The sequence below is a fragment of the Carcharodon carcharias genome, chromosome 28 (assembly GCF_017639515.1).
Source record: "Carcharodon carcharias isolate sCarCar2 chromosome 28, sCarCar2.pri, whole genome shotgun sequence".
Classification (NCBI taxonomy): Eukaryota; Metazoa; Chordata; class Chondrichthyes; order Lamniformes; family Lamnidae; genus Carcharodon; species Carcharodon carcharias.
Window position 1 is genome coordinate 10045159 of NC_054494.1, and position 14047 is coordinate 10059205.

At 46.9% G+C, this 14047-nt stretch overlaps 1 protein-coding gene across 5 annotated transcripts in view; it reads right to left on the reverse strand.

Annotated features, from left to right (window-relative positions):
• LOC121270827 (paired box protein Pax-2) overlaps positions 1 to 14047 on the reverse strand; it is a 307118-nt gene that overhangs the window by 61319 nt on the left and 231752 nt on the right. Inside the window, exons 9-10 of one of the 5 annotated variants that reach the window (XM_041176303.1) lie at positions 6493 to 6509; positions 3382 to 3392 (exon numbers count right to left, since the gene is read on the reverse strand). The exons of the other annotated variants lie outside the window; for them this stretch is intronic. Of the exons in view, the coding sequence (XP_041032237.1) occupies positions 3382 to 3392; positions 6493 to 6509 (28 nt within the window). The remainder of the gene's footprint in view (positions 1 to 3381; positions 3393 to 6492; positions 6510 to 14047) is intronic. 5 annotated transcript variants of the gene reach the window in all.

Below are 14047 nucleotides of genomic sequence, written 5' to 3' on the forward strand. Positions count from 1 at the left end.
CCTATTCTATTCCCGTGTACCATCCACACTCGGGTACTATCCAGCAGGGGTCAGCAGATGCCAATCAGAAGCTGGAACCCTTACTTGGGGAGGTTGGGGGGGGGTGTGGGGGGGGTGTGTGTGCGCGCGTGCAGGGGGAGTGGTGGGGGTAGAGGTGTAGGAATTAATTTATTATTCCAACACTAACCTGTGAGATCTGACCAGCCGTGTACGTCACAGCACTGCAAAAGATATTTGAATTAAGCCGCAGGGTCAAACCTAAAGTGCCAAGGGATTACTGAATGTCGCAGTGCAGTTTGTACAGGTCTAGAAGGACTGCAAGCCCTTCAGCTGAGTCTTTCCCAGCTTTTGGTTACTGATTCCTTCAGCAAGCAGACTGAGCTGCACCAGACCAGTGCAGCTATTTTCCCTTGTCAGTTTGCATCAGGATCCTGTTGAGGTTAAACAGGGTGGAATACTCGAATCTCTATTTCATTCCAGTAAATCCCCTTCTGCTTACTCTCTCCCTCCATGGCCTCACCAAATTTCACTGATTCCTTCATGCACTGAATGAGGATCATGGCTATTAATGTCAGTTCTGACTCGGTGGGTAGCACACTTGTTTCTGAGTTAGGAGATTGTAAGTTCAAAAGCCACCCCAGAGACTTGAAAAATAACCCAGGCTAACATAACCTAGTACCGAGGGAGTGCTGAACTGTTGGAGGTGCTGCCATCTGGTTAACAAGATAAACTACAGCCCTGTCTGTCCTCTCAGCTAGATGTATAAGATCTTCTGGTAAAGAATCAGAGGGGAGTTTGCCCCCAACACCTATTATTTACAGCTAAAATAGATGATCTCCTTCCATTTTGTAGGACATTGCTATGCAGCATTGGACTGTCAGCCGAGATGAGTTTTTCTTACTTATTCGTTCATGGGATGAGGGCATCATTGGCTAGGCCAGCATTTGTTGCCTGTCGCTAATTGCCTTGAATTGAGTAGCTTTGCTAGGCCATTTGAGGAGGCAGTTTAGAGTCAACCATCATTGCTGAGGGTCTGGAAGCACATGTAGGCCAGACCAGGTAAGGGTGGCAGATTCCCTTCCCTAGAGATCATTCGTGGACCACTTGGGTTTTTTAAATAAATCAGTGATAGTTTCATGAGTTGCCATTGGTGAGACTAGCTTTCAAATCCGGATTTATTAATTAACAATTTAAATTTCACCAGCTACCATGGTCCCATGTCCCTACTTCATTAGCTTGGTTCATAAGACAGCTAGTCTAGTGACATTCCACTTTACTGCCATCACTTGTGCTTATGTGCCTGTGTCACTGGTTTGGGGGGAACTTGATCCAGAATCAAGCATGCCACCAACGGAACCATCAATGGCAATAGTCTTCAATTGGTCAGTGTACAAATTGGCTGCTGTCTTTGCTAATTACAGCAGTAGCTACAAAACATACTTGTGAGAGAGAAATAGAGTTAACCTTTCAGGTCAATGACCTTTCATCACTGTTACTCCCTCCACAGACACCGCCCGACCTGCTGAGTATTTCTGGCATTTTCTGTTTATATTATAAAAATACTCCCTTGAATTTAAAGCACCCTGGGATGTCCTCAGGATGTGGAAGGCGCAACATAAAGGCAAGTCCTCATATTCAAAATGAGCACGCATAGTTATAACCGGATGTCTGTTACCCGAGCCTCTGAAAGCACAGCAGATTTGTGCTTGGGGATGATAGTGTTTGGAGAAATCAGTTAGGGTGACTCCTGTTCATACACAACCTGCCTCTCTGCGCATAGCAGCTGTCTACTCAATCTGGCATGTAGAGTAGCTGGCTGTTTATAAAAGTTACTCCCTCACTACTGCACAGTGTGTTGCTGGCTGTTTATCACAGGTGTCTTCTCTTCTTGATGCAATATCTATTTATATCAGGTATTGACAGGGTCTAGGTTTGTTTTCTGGCTGCTTGGTGATGTTGCTGAGCAGAAGGGGGGCAGCCACAGGTTGATCTTTCCCTTGCTTGCACCGCATAAGTAAGAAATCTATGTGAAAATACTGAACTAAACAAGAATCGATCTGTAGAGAATTTGTTCCAGAAATGTATTAGAAGATGACTTAATAGGCAACCTGAGAGAAACAACTGCAGCTGTTTGACATGAGGTGCTACGAGTAAACAGAGAAAGACGCACAATTATCTGACACATCCAGATGACCACAAAGCTCCCCAGGTGTCCATGTCACAAGTGATTCCGCTCTGCCTCAGCAATGAAATAACATTTCTGTCAAACACTTCGTTGTCCAGCTCAAGATTCACTTCATTTTCAAATTCTCTATCTTCATTCAATATCCTCACCTCTCTGGCACTTCCCAGGAAACAGCTCACTGGTTGCCAGCAACTCTCCAGTTCTTTGAGCATGTGGTCATTTGACCATGAGGGCATCACAGCCACGTAAGAACATAAGAAACAGGAGGAAGATTAGGCCATTTGGCCTCTCAAGCCTGCTCCACCTTTCAATAAGATCATGGCTGAACTGGCTGCAGCCTTAACTCCACTTTCTGCCTGCCCCCCATAACCCTTGGCTCTCTTGCAGATTAAAAAAATCTGTCTAACTCAGCCTTGCATATATTCAACGACTCAGCCTCCACTGTTCCCTGGGGTAGGAGAATTCCAATGATTACAATTCTCTCAGAGAAGAAATACCTCCTCATCTCCATCTTAAAGGGGAGAGCCATCAGTTTTAAGCTGTGCCGCTTGGTTCTAGATTTCCCCATGAGGGGAAACATCTTCTCAGCATCTACCCTGTAAAGCACCTCAGAAACTTATATGTTTCAATAAGATCACCTCTTATTCTTCTAAACTCCAATGAGTATAAGCCCAACCTGCCCAACCTTTCCTCATAAGACAACCCTTCATCTCAGGAATCAACCTAGCAAAGCTTTTCTGAACTGCTTCCAATGCAAGTATATCCCTTCTTAATTAAGGAAACCAAATACCGAATGTGTGTGATCACTTTTGGTCACCTGTCTGAATATCTCCTTTGACTCAGTGTCAATTTTTGATAATGCTCGCTGTGAAATGTTTCAATACATTAAATGTGTTAGAAAGAAAGACAAGCATTTATGGCTTTCATGGCTTATGGACATTCCAAAGTGCTTTACAGCCAATTACTTTGTTTTGCAGTGTAGTCACTGTTACAGTGTAGGAAGCACGGCAGCCAACTTGCACACAGCAAGCTCCCACAAACAGCAACATGATATTGACCAAACAATTTATTTTACATATGTTTTTTGAGGAATAACTACAGGCCAGGACACTGGGGATAACTCCCTTGCCTTCCTTCAAAATAGAGCCATGGAACCTTTTAAGTCCATCTGGATGTTTAATGTCATCTGAAAGCACCTCTGACAGTCCTTCACCCCTTCAGTACTGCACTGAAGTGGCAGCCTAGAGTTTGAGCACAAGTCTCTGAAGTGGGACTCGAACCCACAACGTTTTGGCTCAGGGCCAACAATGCTACCATTTACATCAGAAAGTGAAACTGCGACGAGAAAAATAATTTCTCATGCACATTTAAAGATATAGTCTAAAGCCTTGAATTTCCTATTTGCTATATCAGTTATTCTGATCAGCCATGGTCTTATTGAATGATGCAGAAGGCTTGAAGGGTTGAATGGCCCACTCCTGTTCCTGAGTCCTTTGTTCCTTATTGTGTTTGGTCAGCATTTCTTTATTAGCTTCATGTCACCACAAAGATACCAAGTGAAGGAATGTAATACAACTGCATTAGTAACTGTTTGCAAATATGATGAACACTTGTTCCTTGCCTCACCTCTCTGTAAATGTTCTATAATATATACTGGCTTAATAAAAAGGAATTTGTCAAATAGATCTCTTTATTTGTTTTCCACTGAGTGCCCACTCAGATAAGTGTATCGCAGTGCAGCCAGACTGAACACAGCGGTGTGCTAAGTGGTGAGGGTTGCTGATCCTATACTAGGTCTGGCTGTGGTGAGATGATGATGATGTGAATGAACTGTACTGAATGATCTCAGGCAGTGTTTATATTGATTGCTACCACACTTGACTCTGTACAGTTTGACATCAGTCAGTATTAACGTTCTGATAAGCAACGCCAGGGTCTATATTAGATCAAACAATCGAATTATGAAGCAAGTCACATCGCTACAGGTTTGACACCCGAGAGGTCTCGACCTCCCACAGGTGACTGCGCAATTCTATTGCTTGAAGGGTTTAAGCATTTACCTGCTCATTGATTGGCCAACAGCTTTCAAATATTAAAGAGTCTCTCCGCTGTTGAGTGTGTGACTGCCCAGGGTCCATTTAATGTCATCACCATAAGGAAGCATTTGTTTCAGCTAATAAATCGTCAGTTATCTGACTGAAGATAATTCCTCCACTTGTAAACTAGGTGCAGAACAGCTTGTGCAGTACAACCATCAGATCTATATATCCACTGGAGCCCATTCACAGCAGAGAAAATGACACTGAATGCAATAGGAGACAAAAAACACTTCCAGGGCCATATCCTGAGGGTATCTTTATACTCCAGGGTACATTATATATATCCCCAAAGCAAGTTATCTTCCATTGAGATGATAAATCAGTGACAAGGCAAGCAATGGTCACTGGACCACACAGCACTTTCCTTTGAATATTTATACACTTTCTCTCAGGCATCATACAACAAGAGCAACAACTTGCATTTCTATAGCGCTTTCAACAAACACCAAACCAAAGAAGGCATTAAGTCGACCAGAGGTTTGGGCCAAAGAGGTGGGCTTCAGGGAGGATCTTAAAAGACTAGAAGTAGTTGGGATTTAGGCAACTCAGTCAAATGTCACCGAGGGTGGGGTTAAAGGGAATGGGCTGGTGGGTGTTGCAAACACAAAAGGCAAAAATCAGAGGAATGGGGGAATGGAGACTGGGCAGGGAAGTTTTGGAATAGTCAAGTCTTGAGCGGACAAAGTCATGAATGAGCATTTCAGCAGCAGATTAACTAATTAGGGGCAGAGTCAGCTGACATAATGGAGGGAGAAGTTGTATTTTATAATTGGTCTGTTCCTCTCCCCTGTATACATTATGATGCTCCATGTTTCACTGACGGTCTCCCTCTCGCTGTATTATTATAACACACAGTGCTTCACTGACAGTCTCTCTCCCTGTATATATTATAACACACTGTGCTTCACTGACAGTCTCTCTCTCTATATATTATAACACACTGTGCTTCACTGACAGTCTCTCTCCCTGTAGATATTATAACACACTGTGTTTCACTGACAATCTCTCTCCCTGTATATATTATAACACACTGTGTTTCACTGACAGTCTCTCTCCCTGTATATATTATAACACACTGTGCTTCACTGACAGTCTCTCTCTCTGTATATACTATAACACACTGCACTTCACTGACAGTTTCTCTCCCTATAGATATTATAACACACTGTGTTTCACTGACAGTCTCTCTCCCTGTATATATTATAACAAACTGTGCTTCACTGACAGTCTCTCTACCTGTATATATTATAACACATTGTGCTTCAATGACAGCCTATCTCCCTGTATTATTATAATACACTTTGTTTCACTGACAGTCTCCCTCTCCCTGTATGTTTCATAGTACACTCTTTGTCACTGACAGTTTCTCTCTCTCTCCCTGTACATATTATAATTCACTGAATTTCACTGACAGTCTCTCTCTCCCTGTATATATTAAAATAGTGTTTCACTGACTCTGTCTCTGTCTCCCTGTATATATCATAATACACTGTGCTTCAGTGATGATCTCACTCTCCCTGTATATGTTTTAATACACCGTGTTTCACTGACAGTCTCTTTCTCCCTGTATATATTACAATATAGTGTGGTTCACTGACAGTTTCCCCCTTTATATGATGTGATAGTGTTTCACTGACAGTCTGTCTCACTGTATATATTATAATACACTGTGCTTCACTGACAGTCTCTCCCTGTATTTATTATAATACATTGTGCTTCAATGACAGTCTCTCTCCCTGTATATATTATAACACATTGTGCTTCACTGACAGTCTCTTTCCCTGTATATATTATAACACATTGTGTTTCACTGCCAGTCTCTCTTCCCGTATATAATACACTGTGCTTCAGTGACAGTGTCTCTCAATGTATATATTATAACACACTGTGCTTCACTGACAGTCTCTCTCCCTGTATATATTATAACACAGTGCTGCATTGACAGTCTCCCTCTCCCTGTAGTACACTGTTTTTCACTGACAGTCTCTCTCTTTTCCTGTACATATTACAATCCACTGTGTTTCATTGAATGTCTCTCTCTCCCAGCATATATATTCACCAACTCCAGCATGATGCCACCACCAAACACATCTTCCCTTCACCTCCCTGTCGGCATTCCGCAGGGATCATTCCCTCCGGGACACCCTGATCCATTCCTCCATCACCTCCTACACCTCAAGCCCCTCCCACGGCACCTTCCCATGCAACCACAGAAGGTGCAACACCTGCCCCTTTACTGCCCCCCTCCTCACTGCCCAAGGGCCCTAATGCTCCTTTCTTTCAAGTGAAGCGGCACTTCACTTGCACTTCCCTCAATTTAGTCTACTGCATTCGCTGCTCCCAATGCAGTTTCCTCTACACTGAGAGACCAAATGCAGACTGGGTGACCGCTTTGCGGAACACCTTTGGTCTGTCCGCAAGCATGACCCAGACCTTCCTGTCACTTGCCATTTCAACACTCCACCCTGCTCTCTTGCCCACATGTCCATTCTGGGCCTGCTGCAATGTTCCTGTGAAGCTCAACGCAAACTGGAGGAACAGCACCTCATCTTCCGACTAGGCACTTTACAGCCTTCCGGACTTAACATTGAGTTCAACAACTTCAGACCATGAACTCACTCCTCCATCCTCACCGCCTTTTTGATCCCCCTTTTTTAATAATTATTATATATTTTTTATATATATTTTTTCCTTTCCCACCTATTTCTATTGTTATTTATTTCTATCCATTGTTTTATCTCCACCTTTTAGCCTATTTCGATTCCTTCCCCCTACCCCACCCCCACTAGGGCTATCTGTACCTTGCTCATCCTGCTTTCTACCCTTAATGTCACAATTAGCACATCCTTTAGCTTATATCACCAATGTCAACACCCCTTTGTTTATGACATCTTTGGCAATCTCTCCTTGGCCTCCACCTATCACTGGCCCTCTATCCAGCTTCATCCAGTCCAATCCCCCCTTAAACAGCTTATATTTCAACACATTTCTATTTCTATTTAGTTCTGATGAAGAGTCATATGGACTCGAAACTTTGTCTTCCTCTCCACAGATGCTGTCAGACCTACTGAGTTATTCCAGCAATTTTTGTTTCTCTTTCAGATTTCCAGCATTCGCAGTGTTTTGCTTTTATATTATAACAGTGTTTCACTGACAGTCTCATTTTCCCTGTATATATTGTAATACGCTGTTTCTCACTGACAGTCTCTCTCTCCCTGTATATATTATAATAGTGTTTCACTGACAGTCTCATTTTCCGTGTATATATTGTAATATGCTGTTTCTCACTGACAGTCTCTCTCTCCCTGTATGTATTATAATAGTGTTTCACTGACGGTCTCATTTTCCGTGTATATATTGTAATATGCTGTTTCTCACTGACAGTCTCTCTCTCCCTGTATGTATTATAATAGTGTTTCACTGACAGTCTCATTTTCCGTGTATATATTGTAATATGCTGTTTCTCACTGACAGTCTCTCTCTCCCTGTATGTATTATAATACACTGGGTGGAACCGTGCCAGATTTCCATTAAGTGCTGTAGCGGGCGAGTAAAACAATGTTTTACCCACTGGCCGCAATGGTGGCTTCTCATACTGTACTGTCATAAACCCGCCTTATTAATTATGCATTCCCAGGAATCACGCCATTTCCATGGTGACCAGGCTCTCATTCGCCCGCCACGGTATCACCTCACTGCTTCATCATGCCGGGCACCATATTTAAAGTACAGCTGCGCGCACACCTCTTAGTATTTCCAGCCCAAGGCTGCTGCATGGAAGACATGGCCCTGAAAGGCAGGAAGGCTGCAGGCCCCCCCCAGGTTCAATAACGCATCCCTCCAGTGCCTTTAGGACACAGTGAAGGCCGTGTTGTCCTCTACCCCCGCTCTGGCCGCAGGATAGGCAGCAGCCTCACTCATCTGGCTTGGGAGGCATTGGCAGCGGTGGTCAGCGTCAACTCCCTGCAAACATGGACAGCCACCCAGTGCCGCAAGAGGATAAATGGTCTCCTCCGTTCCCCCAGGGTAAGTCACTCTTCTCATCACTCTCAACTCACACACTCACAAACCCATCACACATCCACAGGGACCTCACTCACTGCCAGTTCAAGGGTCATCACCATTCATTCTCTCACACCCACCTTCATTGTCCTCACCCTGCCCACAGGACCACTCACCACCCACCCAGGCCAGGCAAACTTATCATCTGGCCTGGTAGGCATCCTGCTTACACTCTCTCCATCTCTATCCATGCAGGACAAGCTGGCACACAACAAGAGGGGGAGGTCGCAGACTGGTGGAGGAATGCCTGAAATCAAGGTCCTCACAGACTTTGAAAACAGAGCCATCCAGCTGGCTGGCGAGGGCCTGGACTGTTCCAGTGCGGAGGGTGAGGTCAGCGCTGCTCTACCAAGTGAGGTTCCAGCTGTACAACATCCATCAGACAACCAGGCTGTGAGTGATGTGTCCTGTTTCACAGGCCATTGCCGTGCACTGATTATCTCCCCTTGTTTTCACAGGCACATCTGGGAAACAGGCAAGAAAGTCCATGACCCAAGACCTTCAATCAAGCTCTGAGGGAAGTTCAGAAGAGGAAACCACTGACATCCTCCTTGAAGTCCCGTGACAGCGCTCACCCATACCCTCCACCAGCGCAGAGACACACACCTCGGTGGGACTTAGCTTTAGAGTAGCCTGGGGGTCACAATCTGGTGAGCACATCGCACTGTCTGATCCACAGCAGGTGGAGGCAGGGACTTCCCAAGTCCCCGGCACTCGGAGGACTGCTGGAGGCCAGATATCTGCTGAGTCAGATGATGAGCCTCTGGACTCAGACATACCACAGTTGCTGGAGCTGCAAAGGCAAGCTCAGGAACATCAGGGAGGCATGTCCGCTGCACTCCTCAGATTGCAAGGCACAATGGAGGAGTCCGCCTCCAGTATGAAGTAATAGGGCCGGCATTTCAATGCACTGAGGTCAACGTTGGCAGGTTGGTAGCCACGCTGGAGACCTTTGTCCAGCACATTGCTCCTGCACTGCTGCGCAGGTTGAAAACCATCGCTGACGCCATAGTTGGCCTCCAACAGTGTGGATGGGAGACGGGCGAGGGGCAGCCTGATCTCACTCCAGCTGTGAGGACCTCCCGCGTGTGCCTGCCTCGTCTGTACAGTGCGAGAGACTCAACGCCATCATCCACGCCTTCGAAGACCTCCTCACCCTCATCACTGTTGACGTCCTCCTCATTGGAGGAGACATTCAGCTCCTGCATCTCCTCTTCACCCAGCTCCTCTCCCCATTGCAGCGCCAGGTTATTAAGGACGCATGAGGTGACAACGATGCGCAACACCCTCTGTGGACTGTAGTGCAGAGCTTCACCAGCCCGGTCCAGACACCGGAACCTCATTTTTAGCCCAATGGTTTGCTCCACTAAGGTGCAAGTTGCAGCATGAGCCTCATTATACCTTCACTCGGCTGCAGTCTGAGGCTGCTGCACGAGTGTCATCAGCTATGGCCTCTGTGGGTAGCTCTTATCCCCGGGAGCTATCGCTGCAGCCCCTGTGGACCCTGGAAGACATCAGGGATCTGTGACCGACTGAGAATGTAGGAGTTGTGGACACTCCCTGGGAACCATGTGCAGAACCGCAGGATGCGTTTGTGCTGGTCCCACACCAGCTGCACGTTCAGTGAATGGAATCCCTTGCGGTTGACAAAAAGTTGACCACGTGTTGTGACCAAGATATGAACGCCATGTAAGTGCAGTTGATGGCACCCTGCTCCTGTGTGAAACCCAAGATCTGGGAAAATCCAATCAGTCTTGCATCCTGGTTGTCCTGGTCCTGGGTGAAATGCAAATGTTGTGTTGCCCTCGCCAAGATGACATCCGTGACCTCATGGATGCATTTGTGGTTGGAGGCTTGTGATATCCCACAGGGTTCACCTGTGGAGCCCTGAAAGGAGCGACTGGTGTAAAAATTGAGCACCACGGTCACTTTCACAGCCACTGGCAGTGGATGCTCTCCATGTCCCCGTGGCACCAAATCCTGTAGCAGGAGGCAGATGTGACTGACCAGTTCCCTGGACATGCGCAGTCTTTGGCAACATTGGTTGTGGGTCATCTGCAGGAATGAAAGGCAGTGTCTATAGACCCTGGGTCTAGCTCGGCGCCGACCAGCGATGACTCACTGTGACTCTTCAGTGGCATGTGTGGGAGCCCCAACCACCTATTATTCCTGAGAGTGCTGCTCCTCCCTCTGCACAGCCAGGCGCCTCAGTCACTCTCTCCTCCATTACCTCCTCTCTCTGTACACCACGCGGCATACAGCTAGCTCACCAGGCTCCATGATCCTGATGTACTCCTCCTGCAGGATGAGTGAGATGCGTGGGTTAGTTTGGGTGTACTAAGGACCTGTTTTGGTTAAGTCTGAAGGCCCTTTAATACATCCCAGGGAGTGCTGGCCATTGCTTGAATGGTCAGAGTTTAGTGCACTGCTTGGCTGCCTGAAACCCCACCCACCTCCGCCCCTCTCCACCTGACCGATTGGCAGCAGCTTTGCCCATTGGACTGCAGGCTGTGTTCTCAGCTCAGACACAGGCATTCTCCTAACCCCCACTGCAAGGCTGCCCTGTTAGCTTGAACCATGGGGGAGACTGCTCCAAACCAGGATGATGACATTGCAAGGGGCTGTGAGTGTCTCCACCAGTGACTGCTCCATGGCCAGCTTTAGCAAGGAGACTGTACAACTTGCCCAGTCATCCAACTGTTCTGCAGTCCACTAAAATGCTCATTAGTTTGCAGTCTGTGCCCCAGGGTGAAAAGCTCTGGAGCATTTGGTGGCGCTTTCATGCCTCTGTGTTGTTTGACTGGGCAGATAAGCTAGAGGCCGGACTCCAAGCATGTTCATGTGGCTGCGTCTGAACTGTCTCAGCTGCGGAGGAATGGTCACTTTATACAAGTGGCCGCTTCCCTCCCCTCCAACCACACGTGCTTGTGCATTACATTCAACCATAGGGCAGCCCTTGTTCCCACACCTCCGACGTGCTTTAACCTAGAAGTCTAACAGGAGACCAGGGCGAGGGCAGCACAACCTTACTGTACGCTCACCTCCGAGTTCCCCTCAAAGTGCAGCCTGTCAAACATGTGGCTTATATGTGCTGCTGTGAACCATGTCGGTGTGATTGCTCTGATGATCCAGCGTTGCGGGGGGAGGCGGGGATGAGTCCAGCAGCCTGGCCTTATAATGATATAGAGATGTATAACAAGGAGGTTCCTGATGTCCGATGGTGGGAAACGCAGCCTGCCATCGACAGGCTGAGTGGATGATTGCGAACAGGTTTCACGTGCCATGAAACCGATTTTTTGGCCTTCTGGCCATATTTTTCACTCGTGCCACTGAGCATGCCCAAGGCAGGGGCATGGATGATTCAGCCCCACTGTGTTTCACTGACAGTCTGTCTCTCCCTGTATGTATTATAACAGTGTTTCACTGACAGTCTGTCTCTCCCTGTATGTATTATAACAGTGTTTCACTGACAGTCTGTCTCTCCCTGTATGTATTATAAGTGTTTCACTGACAGTCTGTCTCTCCCTGTATGTATTATAACAGTGTTTCACTGACAGTCTCCGCCTTTGCTTGTATAAAATAACCCTGCTCTGGCTACAGGATGGGCAGCAGCATCACTTATCCAGAATGGGAGCCAGTGGTCAGCGCAAACGCCCTACAAAAGAGGACAGCCACCCACTGCCAGTGCAGAATGAATGATGATTTCCATTCCGCCAGGGTAACTCACTCTTCTCATCACTCTCAACTCACACAGTCCCAAACCCATCCCACATCCACAGGGATCTCACACCTCAAGGGACAACACCACTAACTCTCACACACACCCCCACATCTCCCATCAGGCTCATACCCTCTGCAGCTCACATCCTCGTTCTGGTCATTTTTAAAAGTTCAGTTCAGGGAGCTGGGAATTCTCTCATTCCTATGGCACCGAGCCTGAATGAAAATCGGGGCCTACGTTTCAGAATGTACTTACAGCCCTGTAGCACACTCGGAGATAGCCCGAGGTCATGAAAAGGGCTACGTAAGTGCCAGGGGTTCTATTTTGACTTTTGCAGGGTCATCTGATGGAAAGTTCTGGGTGTATGGTTGCCCATTCTGGTGGCAAAGCAGTCCCCCCCATGGTTTTGAGACCCTGGCTTTGGTGACATGCAACAGGCTCCAGAAATGCACCCCGGCATATCTCGCCAGCACAGGCCGGAGCTGCAGCCAGCAAGGGGGAGGGGAGACATCGCAATGGCGGAGGGTGGGGTCCTGGGGTGGTAATAGCCCGGATTACTCCTGGAGGTGCCCTCGGCTCCACCCTTGGCCACAGAAAGGATTCAAAACTGTGTAAAGGGAGTGAAGTTCAACTCCTGGGAGCCTATTTTGTTCAAGTCCTGCCAAGACCCTAGATCGTCTCTGCCAGTCCTGTGAACCCATGCCACGCTTGTCAGAACTTGTAAAACAAACACCACATGCCTTCCTCCTTACTACCAGCTAACCACAAGTAACCCTAACAGTGCCCTTATAACTTGACATTATTCCCTGGTGTTACCAAAACCCATAACAGCATAACTTCCAATTAGCAAGACCAACACTATTGGTACCTCTCCTAGCAATTTATTAATTATATTACATCAACAACCATGTCTCAGGTTCAATTTTATCACCCTTCATGAATCTCACTTCCTTGTAACACTCCTTATACTTAAACGTCTCTCTTCCAAATTACTTGGGGCTGAGTCTTCTGCTCGGCGAGTGGGGGTGGGGCCCGCCGACCTGTCAAAGGCCTATTAAGGCCATTTAACTCTCAATTAAAATAATTAACGGAGCTGCCCATCCAACCTTAAGGCTGGCGGAGTGGGGGGGGCAAGCGAAGAGCCCAGGCGGCCTTCACATTTTTCATGGAACCTCATCCACGGGCGGGATGAGGTTTCATGGATGATTTTAAATTTTGACAAAAATGTTTTATTGAAATTAATGCACGTGTCCCAAGCTCATGTGACAGTTTCCCATGGGGGGACATGTCCGAAAAATTTTCTCGCCACTTTATGAAACTTTTTGGGCTTAGAACTAATCCCCCTGAGGCAGCTTTGTGCCTCGGGGAGATTTCTGCGCTCTTTCGCACGCATGCGTGAAAGAATGCGCCCCCCCGACTCAGCCTGTTCCCCCCGCCCGCAACAGGGCCTGTCCACCGTAAAATGGGAGCGCGGCCCCGAATGGGGGGCGTTGATTGGGTCTGCGCCTGCTCCCACACCACCCGCCCAACAGGCAGAAAATTCAGCCCTTAAATTCTTCCATTGCAAGCTGGCTAATAGTCAAATTCTTCCAGGTAACTTACTCAACCTCAATGCAAATTACACCCCCCACCCTTCATCATCTGCTATGCAAATTTGTTAATTTTCATTCTAATTTCATAATTTTAATTTACTCAAATGCAAACGTATTTGCCAGGAGAAAGCATATCCATCAACCAATCAAGTTGTTCCAAACCCTTTTTAAAACTGTTTTAGCAGGTCAAGGTTTTTTTGGTTCTCGGATTACCAAACATTGTCTAAAAATAAGGGGACATCCTTTTCTTGTACCTCATACCCGCACATCTGAGTTTGGCTCTTCCTGTAATGACCCAGACCTGCCTGTATATCAGGGTTCAGGTGATGTTTGTAAGTTCTCTGATACAGGCCCCATCAGATCTTAGGGCCTAGCACCCGGAGGCAAA